Source organism: Physella acuta, unplaced genomic scaffold (genome assembly GCF_028476545.2).
Source record: "Physella acuta isolate Inbredline_101_S28 unplaced genomic scaffold, ASM2847654v3 ptg000503l, whole genome shotgun sequence".
NCBI classification, from domain to species: domain Eukaryota; kingdom Metazoa; phylum Mollusca; class Gastropoda; family Physidae; genus Physella; species Physella acuta.
This window is the reverse complement of record NW_026732022.1, coordinates 169,370-183,918: the sequence shown is the minus strand read 5'-3', so window position 1 is coordinate 183,918 and position 14,549 is coordinate 169,370. Positions and strand designations below refer to the sequence as shown.

Here is a 14,549-nt window from a genome sequence, read left to right as displayed (position 1 = left end):
ATGTGTTACAAAAAGATAAAAAAGGAGATAACTTTAGCATCCTGCTCGTCTGCCTTATTTTTTCTTTGGTTTTCCTAACATGAGTTAAGCAATGATAGTTAGACAACACAATTTTATGTGGCTTTTATTTTTTAACATCTTTTTCAATTTTGAGGTAAAGAGAGCCAAACGTCCTAGAAAAAAGTGGTGAGTGGATACAAAATTTTAAATAATGAGGGGGGGGGGGGTGTGGAAGGAAAAATGTCTTTACAGGGGTGGGTGGATCGATCTCTGTTTTTGTGGTGTTAGTTTATCGCTTCCAACATGTTAAAAGCACAAGTGTAGTAGGTGAATTAATACTTCACTAAAGGTACAACAATTTTATATTATGCCTTATTCAGTTCGTATGTCTTTACATTATAATTTAATTATATAAGGTCCATCTATTAAAGCAAGAATTACTAGAAATAAAGTTATTCTTTTGTACTTATGAAACTCTAATAAAAGCGATGACAAGGTTAGCACCATCAACCTTTTATATTGTTCATTTCATGTTACAGTCAATTAATGGAATTAGTTTTAAACTGCAGAAATGTAAATGTCTTACTGTACTAGGGTAGACCAGGCGGTGTGCTGCTTATCGTGTTGTGCTGAATGGGGTGTTGCTTAAAGATATCTGATATTTGGTCTACATGTAAACAATACGATCAAATACTAAGCCGAGAACAATCTACAACACTACCATACAAAACACTGAGGCTGTCTAACACAATTTAGTTTTTGTTTACTTAAGAAAACAGTTTTTCTATCAAATAAAAGGTAAGCCACTAGGTGTATGTTGCGTGTCCCCCACCACTTGTGCTTGAGAAGCTTTAAGTCGAGTTTGTCTTCTTTCTTTGTTAATACAAATTGCAGATTTGCCACAGACAATATGTTGCAGATTTTACAAAATCTTGTTTCTGCAAGGCGTTATCTCCATTTAACACACTAACTCGGATTTGCTCATCTCCCGTCTCCTGTAACGTGACAGTAACCAGATATAATCCATCATCTAATGCCGCATGTTTTTCTGTGTTTTGATTAAAATGGATTACGTGAATTCGAATACTATAGAATGTAGAAAGAATTGATCCAACAGCTTCTGTTGTGTTTTTATCAAGATGAAGTTGACAGATATAAGGTGAACGTTTCTATTTTTTTAATCAGTGTGTATTTTGTGTGGCTGTTTAACGTTGCGTGCTCACAGTGTGGGAAGGGGAGCGACTAATGTACGTCAGCAGATAATTGTTTTTCAAAACTGTAACAATAAAGACACCCATGTAACATTTTTAATTCCTGTCAACAGATGCCTTTAAGCTATAAATCAAGTGTAGGTCGATACATTGTTCTACTGACTATTTAGTGCGGTCTGTTGTAATAGTTTGTTTAAATGTGTAAGTCTGTGAGTTAAACGTTAGGTTAACTAACGTAAGTTGTGATAGTTTGTTTAATCATATCACATATTATGCATAACAAATCAATACGGAAACTAATGTACGGCGAAATGACTAAGTCAACGGACACAATCAAATTTACAATTATATTTTTATTCTTTTGTTAGTGTCTCCTCCCCCACACACTCTAAACACACACACACACGCACACACACAAACTTATACTTTTACACTTGGAGACTGTTGTATTCAACCATTCTTGATATTATCTAAACGTTACTTGGAAGTCACATCCAACCATCGAGTAAATATTTGATTTACGATTGCCCAATGTGGTGTCGCTCAAATCTGCTTAGGTGGATTACATGCTTAACTCTTATGATTTATAATATACAATTTTTGCACCATGAAAGATGTTTTGGTGTGTATCCTCACTCTATTCTCTGATGTCAAATGACATCACTTTGTGTACACATTATATTAATCCACCTAGAAGCGGAACTGGTTGCTCTGAAAGATGTTCTCTCTCAACACTCCCCTACTTTAATGAACCTGTGCTTAAGCAATGTAAACTAACAGTTATAAATTGAAGTTGAAAAAGTATGGTTACCATGGGAATTATTAATTGGGGTGTCATCATACGCCCACCCCACTCCTAAAAGTTTGAAACTGATGCGACCCGTGACCCACTCCTCTCACTCACATCTCGCGACCACTGAGATTTTTTATCACGTGTCTGTTCACCAAAACTAAATTAAATTATTTACTATGCGCTGACGAATTTTTATTGTTTATACAAGTGAGTGAGTGTATGATGTACTATCAAAACTAGGGTAAAGGTACCTACACATAAACGATTAGCTTGAACGAACTTACACCATCACACATTCGTTATAACTGATAAAATCACATCGTGTGTAATATTGATGATAACACGATTAACAGGTTTTATATGTTTATTGAGAAGATAAATAGCAGGATAATAAGCCAAAGAACGATACAGTACAAAGTACACATAAATAGAGATATCACTACATGGTAAGGGTAATTTGTGTTATTGACTTGACATTTTGTTCATTGAAGCGGAGCGACATTTTGTTACTACTGGAACTAGTTTGTCTGCAACAAGAGCAAACCAACTAAAAACTTTGTTTTATTCTTCAGTCAAAAGTGAGTTTACATTTTAAAATAATTTTAAATCCGAGTTTTACACGACATCAAAATTTCCACCAACTTAATGTTTACAAAACTAGACAACTGTCGAATCACAAAGACTACAAATGTGAGTTGATGGCAATTAAATTCTATGAAATTATTGTTTATAAATAATGTTTAAATAATTCAAGTCTGAAACTTTTTAAGGATAGTGTATAAGAATTATTTGGTTACGACGCCGTGAAAAAGACATTCTTTTTATTAAAAAAACGTAATTAAAAACTTAATTTACGTTCTAGTTTTTACGATCTAACTTACTCTATTTTATTCAGATGCGTCCTAGAATTCAAGTAAAATATGTTACAGAACACATGAACTATTTAAAAGAAAATATAAACGTCATTAAACCTGTGGTTGAAGCTTTACAAGTTGTAAGTGGCAAGTGGTATTTGTCTATTTTGTTGTTGTTAAACATAAAGTATATTATTTAAAACCTACAAACATTAAAGAAAACAATGTTTTTTAAACAACACACCAACACACACTTTTAACGCTATATGTTAATGTTTAATGTCATAAGGCAGTACAAAACAGTAAAACTTGGTTAGAAGATAAAAGTGACAACAAATCTTTGACATACTGTGATCTATGCCAAGAACTTGAATCAGCGACCACAGCCATGTTGGATGTAGCGGAACATATTTTAGGTAAATATTTTAAAATACAAGTGTCTGATATTTTGTTTAATACTCTGGTGTATCAATTAATTATCAATAACTGAATAGAAAATAAAAATAAAATAATAACAGGAAAGCTTCGAAAATTATTGAGTGTGTCAATATTATTTAATATTAATAAATTTCATTTTATCAAATACCCCTGACATTGCAGTAAATGTAGCTTAAAATTATATTGAAAAAAAAAAGTTAAAAAGTATTCATACTTTAGAAAAAAAACATATTTGATTAAAATTTTAGAGATTATTGTTGATTTATGTTTTTAAGACGAAAATAAAAACACTGTAGATACTGAAGGAAGGTCATTTTCATATCAGTCTACACCACAACCTACAGCAACAGAAGACCATGGCAGTGGTGAATCAACAGATCATAATCTTAAAAAACTTCATCAATCATCAGGTATACCCAAATACGTTTTTTAAAGTAATCATTAAACCAATAATGGAACAGTGAAATATTTTAATTTATTTTCTTAAACAGTATTACTTCTCCGATTGACTTAACATTGTATTGCCTTAGATATATTATGTCGACTTGAGCAGATAGAGACAACCATGTATTCCATACAAGTCACCAATATCAAATCTACAAATGACATAACAGAAATAAAACAATGGAGAGACAACTTCGTAACAGAACAGAGTGACATGGGGGTAAACATTGAACAACTGACTAAAAAACAAAAGCAGAATTTTAAAAACCTCAGAAAACAAATGAGTGAACAAGATAACAAAGTAAAGGAGCTGAACAAAGAATTTGAAAGTTTAAAAGAAAACGAATCCAAGTCCAACAAAACACTAGAGAAACTGTCTCTAGATATGAAAGAATATGAAAACAACTTACTCAAAATAAATAAAGAAATACAATTTTACATAGTTAAAACAGACAGTATAACTGATGAAATTAAAAGACATTCTGAAATGATTTCCTCTTTACAAGAAGATAACAATAAAATGATGGTCAATACATCAACCAAACTTGAAAAGTTGCAATCAAAGGTAAACATTTAAATTGATACTTAATTAGGTCCACAATTATGCACCTACCTGCCAGTTTATCAACTCCATGTGAAGGTTCCCTTTCAAACCAGACGGTTCATGGGGCAAGTTCACTTGTTTTTGTGACCTTGGCATATGAAGAGATATTGTGGTCAGCACTATGCCCAGCCGCCTTTACTTTCCCTAACGTGAGTTAGGTACCTATTAGAGTTGGGTGGACTCAAGGACGGTCTACTGACTTGAACCCGGATTCGAACTCGAGACTTACGGGTAAGCAGTCCAGCTCTATACCGCTATCAACTCCAAGTATTATAACCAATTGTAACATTTAATTAAAGGTCAGTTGTAATACTTCTTATTTTAAAACTAATGTTAAAGCACACTTTTATGTCTGAAATTTTAATATACAGTAGAAATAGTCAAATTTGTAATAATCCTTTTAGCACAATGTGATGTACAAAGTCCTACAACAACGATTGATGCCCATTGACAAACTGATTCAAATCTTTAACCAGAACTTGGAAAATAGAGAAGGAAGAATAAATAAGGTATGTTTCTAATAAGTTTATTTAACAAATTAATTGCAACATAAATAAAGCAATGCATTATTTACTAACACTCTGTTGTTAGTCCAGTTAATACCATCTGTTTTCTTTAATACATTTATATTTCATTTTGTATTATAAAAAGTTCCCACTTCCAAATAAATTCAGTTGAGCTATCGTATGTTTTACGTAATTATGTGATTATTTCATTATGTTATTTAAATTGTATTTAATTTAGATTGACAATTTTGAAAATGCTTCTTCAATGTTTTCCAAAGAATTTCACCTCATCGGTAAGTGCGCTTAAAAAAAAATTATTATCTTAAAACAATGATGATTTAACGGTAAATATACTTTACTTCTGGTGAAAATGTAACATAACTGACATAGAATAATCGATGCTAGCCGATCTGAAATCAGTTTGTTACTTTAGCTTACCTCTGCTAAATATCTCTGCATCCTCCCCCCCCCCCTGCGTGTTGCTAGTAAGCAAGACAGACCATAGCATATTGTTCGTTAGCTAGACAGTCCATAACGTGATGTTCGTTAGCCAGACAGACCATAACGTGATGTTCGTTAGCTAGACAGTCCATAACGTGATGTTCGTTAGCCAGACAGACCATAACGTGATGTTCGTTAGCCAGACAGACCATAACGTGATGTTCGTTAGCCAGACAGACCATAACGTGATGTTCGTTAGCCAGACAGACCATAACGTGATGTTCGTTAGCCAAAAAGACCATAGCTAGATATAAAATGGAACATTTCACTTACTTTTATAGCCAGTCTCTAGACACCTTGTCCATTGCACCCCCTGGTATGTCGGGAGTCGACATCATTACTTTATGTTTCTACTATGTGTACCTAAATTAACGTGAGATAAGCAATATTAAACATGTATGGTGCTAATCATGTTAACGGTTTTATTAGAGTTTCATAAGTACATCAGATTATTTAGTTCTAACAACTCTTAGTGGATATATTAACCTTATTTAATTCAACTATAATGTGGATACATACAGACTGTATAATTATAACAAAACGCATATAACATTTGTTGTACTTTTTGTGACCTATTACGTCACCTACTACACTCGTAGCTCGTGAAATTTCAATTAGATCTTTTACTTACGTGTGAAATTTCATTTATCTATCTGAAATAGTACTCAAGTTATAGGCTTTTGAAAAATTCAAAGTGGAAAAAGTACCACTTCCTTTTTATCGGAAAACGCTCAAAAGTTGATACGGATCTACGATTTTGATAAAATACTTATATATGAAATTTCATCAACTTAGCTGTAACGGTACTCAAAATAATCGTGTTTACACACAGACATACAGACACACACACACACAGACACACAGACATACGGACAAGATTGCAAAATTATGTTTTTCCGTATCAGTGAGGTGTAAAACGTCGAGATTTGTAGAAATCGCGAAAAAATTTTTTGCACGATTACAATACTTTCTCTATACTTCGTATATACGAGAAAGTAAAAACCTGACATTAACGTATAATTTACGTGTCTAATCTTAAAAGCGTTTTGCGTACAGAGTTTCTTTAATGCATCTCTTCGTGTAGGGGCGAAGTCCCTCCTCTTCCCCCCTCTCCTCGGTAGAACGTCAAATCGCCCCCCCCCCCCCCAACGAAATATAATTAATATAGAAAATATATAGACCTACTTTAACCAGAGTCGGCCTCCCTCGTACTAAATTTTGTTGGAGGGGTCGGACTCTGGTAAAAGTAAATCTTTTCTTCATATGTTGTATTTCGTGGAAGGGGACTTGCTTCGTGTTGGGTGGTGGAGGGGGGAGGGGGGGCCTGCCCCTCAGAGTTGCCTGAAATTAACTCTAAATGCTACTTTTCTCAGGTTTGATCTTAGGTGCAATGTTTAAAGGTATGATTACGACTATAATTAGTATCAATGTGCAGTAACTACATGTAGATCAAGCTTCAATCTGGATAAAATGCCGATTCTGGATAAAAATCCGTTTTTTTAATGACATTTTTCGTTTCCGGTTAAATTTGAAGTTGAGGTGGTGATTTTCTGAACTAGATACAAAACACACATAATATGTTTATACTTAGAGTTATTCTCAATGATACTATTTTGGCAACTCACAAATATTATGGATCAAATAGAGTATTCTTGAAATTTAACATGTATACCCTACATATGTTTTCCAATCAACAGTGTCACGTGTATGTAACAGATATGCTTGTCATGTACGGCTTGCTTATGACACACCTGTCAGTGAAGAATCAATTATTTCAACATTTAAAGAAGTGCATGAATTTAACGGTCAACATTTTAATCAAACAACAGGAAAATTTGTATCACCACATGATGGTTTATATCTTGTCTGTGTAACACTAAATGAATGTGAAGATAAACTGATTAGAGTTGCTGTGTCGGCTGGAGACGTGTGGTGGACGGCTATAGAAGTGAAATGTGCCGCCACTAGCGCTGCTGGGTCAGTGGTTGTTGACATGAAGAAAAGTCAAGAACTTTACTTTGTAGTGTATCACGCAGATCAAGGCGCAAAGTTATCTTGGCTAAGTACTTTTACTATCGTTAGTTTATAGAAATACAACACGAAACATGATAGATGAAAAATTCCCTAACCAATAAAATTTGTAACAAACATATTAATTATGTGAACCATAGTACTATTTCATCGGTTCGAGTCTTAAATCTCTGTGCCCGGAGATACGGATAAAGCGGTACTATACACTTTACCCAAGATTGTTAGTCCATAAATAAAAATATATACATTGTCAAAATGCTGCTTTAAATGTGCAAGTTAGTAAACTCTTTAAATATACAAGCTGGTAAATTTCATTGACTAATTACAAACCTACACTATCTTAGACAGAGATAAAATATGCAATTTGAAATTAAACGATAATATGTGTATTTAGAGAACTTTTGTTTTGATTAATGCATGTATCTTCAATCTTGTTTAAAATAAATATAATGAAACATTCTCATAAAAACATTGTTAGAGTTTTCTTGCGTGTAAAGTACATTTTGATTTCTCAAATAACCACATTCTGTCGATTGTTGACAATTTCTTACGACGCATCCTAAATACATTCTGACACTGTCCTACATGTTGATATAAACACTACGTATAGATACGACACCTAGCACATTATGCAGGTCTATCATATATAACCGGAGGTTGTAATTTTTTTTATTTATTTGCCCAAGGGATTAATCTTAAAACAAAACAACAGTGAAGCCACATTTTCAAAAATGTGTATTAATTCTTGTATATTTTCGTATGCATATGAGTGTGCAGTATTAAATTAAGAGTTTTGGTTTACTAAATGACTTGTTACACATATGGTTTTAATTTATATTTCAGTATGCAGGATCTTTTGCCTTTGTTTATTTAATGAATGTTATCTCCTTCGGTAAACAAACAAGTAATAGACATCTACACTTTGTCACGCTCATAATATCATTACATTTATTACCTAAATATAATTTCAAGATTAACCTTACAAAATACAAATATTTTACAAATAAAAAGTCCAAAGTATGTCAAATTATAATGAGCAAACAACTAAAATCCCTCTGTAATATCACAGAGGGGGGGGGGGGAGGAAACTAAAATTTCCGGTGGAGCGGACACTGTTAAAAGCATATATTTTTTTATATAAATTCGTTTCGTTCGGAGAGGAGGTGGGAGGGGTGGAAGAGATGCCTGGAAACATTTAACATTCTCTAAAAATTGTGGTTTAATCTACCTGTATGGGTGTACGATGGCGTCGCGAGGCGGGGGTGCGAACCTCACGGGGTGACATTTAAATAGCCTTAAAACAAATGTTGCAAGAAATTTTAGTTTCATTATGGAAACTCTTCTAGACTTTATCTACCTCAGCTGTTTAGTATTGTGTTCAGATTTAAACTTGTAATTACAGATGAGCTGAAGAATGTTGTATACAAGTCTTCGAAAATGTAATTTTATTTTGACTTACCTTTAATTGTAATTTAGCAATGCTGGTTGATACGTCGGCCATTATTTTATTAATATCTGTATGAACTTGCATTACTTTATTTCGTTTGTGTGGGTTGTTTTCATATTCTTTTTTTTTATCTAGAGACAGTTTCTCTAGTATTTTTTTTATTAGGATTCATTTTCTTTTAAATTTTCAATTTCTTTGTTCAGCTCCTTTACTTTGTTATCTTGTTCACTCATTTGTTTTCTGATGTTTTTAAAATTCTGCTTTTGCTTTTTACTTAATTGTTCAATTCTTGTTGTCCAGTCGCACTGTTCTGATACCAAGATTTCTCTCCATCGTTTTAATTCTGACACGTCATCTTCAGCATTTTATTTTGTTCCTTGAAGAGAAACTGTAGGTTTCTCAAAAAGTTTCACACGATTTGACAATCCGGAATTGAATAAGATTGATTCGAGTATGTATATATAGCATGCATGGTTTAAACACACTACAGAAACAAAATGAGAGATGCTTCCACAGACTAGCAACAACAAAATAATTACTAGTGTATTATTTCAACTCCTTTAAATTTAAACAGTTAATAACTGTTTATGCAACAATAGTTTAAACACATATTAAGCTATTAATTGTTCTTTAATTTACAAACCTCTCTGACTAGTTTGAGATTTCTTGGTGTCTGTTACACCAGGTGTCTTGTGTTGTACTAACTGTCTTGGTAGACCGTATTATGTATTCTGTAAAAAAAGCTTGGTCTAAAGATGGGTTATTTGAAACTTTTTAATTGGTAAGAATATACAATTTTGTTAGAAAGCGATTGTAACATAAAAAATGTTTTGATCAGGACAAAAACTATCTATCAGTTTCAACTTTTCAATTTGATTTACTACAAACTTTATCAATCTAAAATAGATATATTAACTTATGTCTTTGTTCAAAAAATAAACATCACTTCTTTTCGTATGCTCCATAATAAGAAAACAACTATTCACTCACATTAAATAACTAAATGACATGCCTAAATTTTCCATTATATGTTACATAATTAATATTCAAAAACTGTTATTAAAAAAAAAAAAAACTAAAGTTGAACATATCAATGTAGCTGCCAATTCTAAAAGCAAGATAGAAACGTTCACTTTACCAGCTAGAATATCTACATGTTCTATCAATGTAGCATTCGCGGATGCTACCATGTAAACTACATCTTTAAATGTCATATCAGTGTCAGACGTTTTATCCATCCAGTTCCTGGTTTTTAGTTTGATCTAATTAATTAGAGCACATAGATTAGTAGATAAATAGTTTTCGTTATTAATTCAGTTAAAATAAATGTTCGTCGTGGGCAAAGGCACTAGCCATAACAATATTTATTTAAAATACAGATTTATAATTCAAATGAGTTCGATATAGAATATAATATTGGAAAAGCATTCTATATGTATATATATATATATATATATATATATATATATATATATATATATATATATATATTGTGACCTACTTAGGTCTGGTAATGTTTTTTTTTTACATTTGGCTTTAATACCATATATAGTCTGTGGTGTGGCACAGTGGTTAGAATCTCGGCGCGCCACGGCGGCGGCCGAGGTTCGATTCCTCGGTTCGGAACCGAGAAGGGTGGCCCTGTTACGCAGTGGCCTGGATCACGGGTTTCGGTTCCCGGTTAGATCCCATGACCCTCAGGGTGGCCCTTGTGGCCTGGATCACATTTGATCCCATGACCCTCGACCTGTGTGGTCGTATGACTTAATGTGATCTATGAGACTTGGTGACGCACAATAGGCAGTTCATTGATCAGACGTCGTTGAGAGACATAAGCCCTGTGTGTTGCCGTGTAGTACTAAATAGTTTAAGTAGCATATTCTTATATTACTTGTGGTTAAGTAATTCTTTATGCTTATAGCAGTGATGTGTATACTGTGGTGATTTTTCTGAAGTGTTAAAAGTTGTGACAGTGTATCGTATTATTTTTTCCCACGAATTGTAAGTTGGGTTTTGTTCATTCTGTAAATCTATTTTATTCCTGTATAAATCTAGTGTTCTGCCACGACTTTTTACATTCATTACAAGTTATATGCAGATTAAATGTATTGTTGGCATCAGTAGTTTCTCTAGTGTTTCCCCTAGACATCAATTACGAGTCCTAGCGAACTAGTGTGTTAACTTTCTTTTATTTAGGCTTGTCGCCATCTGTGTATAATCAGTTAAACGAATCCGGGAGCGTTCGCCATCTATCTGGCTGATAGATTGGTGTCCGTTACAATATATATATATATATATATATATATATATATATATATATATATATATATATATATATATATATATATATATACAAAATTTGATTTACCTGTGTGACACAATGACTTAAATTAATTTGGACATGAACATGCATCTTCTCTAACTGTTTCAACAGAATGTTCAAAGATTCATGGGTGGGTTTGTACTCAGACATCTGCATGTAAGTTATAGATAAGCTAAATGAATGTTCATTTGAAAGTAACATCTACATGTTTTTTTTATAAGTGGCACCACTAAATTGTTGACTGATAATTGGGTAGAAATCATTGATAGCTAAGGTATTGAATAGTACACACTCTAATTGTGGCACCAAAAAAAAATTATTGACTGCTAAAAGTGCCACCAACCTTTTCAACTAGAGCTCAGGGGGGGGGGAGATTTTTTTTCCACTAACGTCTATAAATATAAATTAAATGTGAGGGGGCACAAAGTTGATAGTTTGCCCTGGGGCCGGCTAGGGTCGCTACGCCTCTGATAACATATGACTGTAGATGCAATAGTCCCAGTGCAGTATTTCAACTACTCGACACAAATGTTACGTAAACGACTGTTTTAACTTTCAGCTAAAGCTTGTGTAACACATATGGCTACCAGCCAAGGGGGATAAAAATATGAAGTTTTAATTCACTGAGTTGCGGCCCCTGTGGGGCTGTGGCCCTGTGGACGTAGTTGTTTTTTCATGCTTTTGTGAGCGATGCTACCTGTGGGTAGTTTCATGCCTAGCCGTGTCAGTCACACACAAGGCTGCTGTCTGTGGACACGGTGACCAAGATGTAAACCTAATGAAGGTAGTTATATAAATTATGTTTGTTAAAATACTTATTTGTGTATTCCTGCTAGTGCTGCATGTGCACACTAGTTAGGGTGAGTATTAATATAAGTATTTATTTGTAGTACTACATATTGGTACTTGTTGGCAGTGCTGTGTACTGGCCGAAACATATTTTATTGTACCCGTGTATATTGTAGCTTACACGTGGTGTTGTCATGAATGTAACTTTTTATTTATTTTTGTTTTAGGGCTACAGTTTTTTTTTCTTGGCTAGTTTGTTTTCTTGGTTTCCTGTTGCTTCAGTATTTTCTCTTTGAAATCGTCGTACTACTGTGTTGCATCGCCGTCATGGCTCGATGCTGTAAATAAAGCGAGTACTTGACAACAACTGTCGGTGTCAGTGTGTACTTAATCTCAGGGTCAGTCCGTCTTAACCACAACACCTCAGTGGGTAAAAGCATCCCCACTGAGTGAGGGTTACACTTGCATTTTACCGCCACCACATTTGATAAATTGTGCTTCCATTTCGCATTTTACCGCCTCGATATACAACCTATCATGTTTCCATATCGCATCTGAACTTCACCACCGTTAGTCGCTGTGTAAATAATTAAAACGATGTGTATGAGATCTACAATTGTTTCCTTACCTTTAGATCGAAAGTTGTTTTGATGAAATAGATTTCTTGTTGTGGCTAATCTACACGTAGTTAAATCATCAATACAAGAAAGATAACTCTAATAATGACAACGCGATCGGGAAAACCCGCTATTATTCAACAGAGGAAGTTCAAAATCAAAAGCTCTTCTACTTACTTAATTCTTACTTAGTTATATATTAGGATTATATTGTCTTAATTATTAAACTTGATAATATATAATTTCCTTAAAATATAGTAATTAATAGAAAAGTATGTAGGTCGTTTTATAAAAAAACGTATTTTATTACTGTATATTTAGGCAATTCACAGATAAATATTAGTTCATCAAAACGCTGGTTAGATAATGAAGAAAGTGAAAAACGGAAATACCCAAGTGTATAATTTTAGCAAGCAGGAAATAACATATGTGAAACCAAGGAAAACTATCTAATTTTTCTGATATGTATTACATAATTAACTACATTATTTAACATATCTAAAAAAGAAATAAAACAATCTTTAAAGTAGTTTTCATTTAATTGTGGATTGCCAGTTATAGTTTAATAATTTAGGACAAAAACTTAGTCTTCGTAGATTTATAACTCATATATTAGATTTAATTTCTTTTTTATAATAAACTCTTTCTTTACTGAATTCATTTCTGGATGAAATATTTTTTTTCTTAAACAATGAATTATCATATTACTTTTGGTACACTAAAATTGTACTTGACTCAGGGAAGATTATAAATATATAAATGATTATAAAGATTCGCCTTAAATTAAAATAGTTAAAGAGCTAGGCTTATATATGGTACCGTCAGTAGATAAAGGATGGCACTTGAAATTTTGGGGTAGGGGGGGGGGGAAGGTGGGCGAACTAAAATTTACAGGGGGGGGGGGGGCGGACACTGTTAAAAGTATATATTTTCGATATTTCGTTAGGGGGGCGGTAGCCTATTTTCGAGGGGGGGAGGGTTAACTTGAAGAAACACTTCTTCTTCTTCTTCTTCGCTCTTAATTTTCAGTGTTGGCAGGGATCGAGCCTTATCTGCCAGAAGAAACACTGCTTTAGATTTGCTTAGTGATGATGACAGAGTTAATATATTTTTAAAATTTAGTGTTATTAACATTTAGATGCCTTCAAGAATTCACGTCAAGTTTGTTACAGAGCGTAAGAAATATTTGGAAGAACAGATACAAGTTCTGGAACCTATTTTGGGAAATATAAAAATTGTAAGTCATTACAAACTAAAAAGTCTTCGTAATACTTCAAATGTAAAAATCATTTTATTCACTATAAAATAGGTTTAGCGTTTTTCGAAGTGCATGTGTTAAAAAACACAGAACAACAACACGTGTTTAGGAATATAGCACTTCAACACGTGACCAATTGACAATATTGTTGTTGTTTACTTTCACCAGGTTGTTGCAAAAAGTAAGGCGTGGCTAGAAGAAAAAACTGACCAATCATCTGTCAGCTACATCGAGCTATCACAAGAACTGGACACAGCAGCCACGGCCTTGTTGGATGTGACGTCACATATTTTAGGTCAGTACTCTAATAGTTTTTATAATTTAAAATTTCAAAGCCTACTGTCATGTGTCATGTGCGTTCAGTAATAAAGTGTTTCTACTGAGAAGAATGCAACGAAATTGTTTTACAGTTTAGTTTACAGGCATTACAAATACAAAGTTAAAGAGATAGGTCTATAATTTTACTGTCTAACAAACCAATTTTCTTTTTTCTATGAAATCGACGTCACATTAGTGAATATTGTAAATCAGTATATGAACAAAAAAGATGTGTACAAGCACATCGTGTAACCTTATTCGCCCTAACACAACGTTGAAGAGCCTTAAATGTCAATAGAACATTAAGGTTTTTTAAAATTAATATTTATTATAAATTCGATAATTATTCTTGTAAAAGTTAATTTTAAAACAACATATAGATTTCGGTTATTTTGGAATTATTTGTATGTGTATA

The 14,549-nt window shown here is 33.2% G+C and overlaps 1 protein-coding gene across 2 annotated transcripts; it reads left to right on the top strand.

Moving 5' to 3' along the window:
- Positions 1 to 2,444: 2,444 nt before the first annotated feature.
- Positions 2,445 to 7,787, top strand: LOC131944701 (uncharacterized). Of its 2 annotated transcripts, none has more exons than XM_059305494.1 (8): positions 2,445 to 2,582; positions 2,900 to 2,998; positions 3,148 to 3,274; positions 3,572 to 3,706; positions 3,827 to 4,305; positions 4,749 to 4,853; positions 5,089 to 5,143; positions 7,049 to 7,787. In XM_059305494.1, the coding sequence occupies exons 2-8, from the start codon at positions 2,900 to 2,902 to the stop codon at positions 7,438 to 7,440; spliced, it is 1,392 nt and encodes a 463-aa protein (XP_059161477.1). In that variant the 5' UTR covers positions 2,445 to 2,582; the 3' UTR covers positions 7,441 to 7,787. The 2 variants fall into 2 exon arrangements, with proteins under 2 accessions (XP_059161477.1, XP_059161478.1); XM_059305495.1 differs by having other exon boundaries at positions 2,900 to 3,009; positions 3,152 to 3,274.
- The last annotated feature ends 6,762 nt before the right edge of the window (positions 7,788 to 14,549 follow it).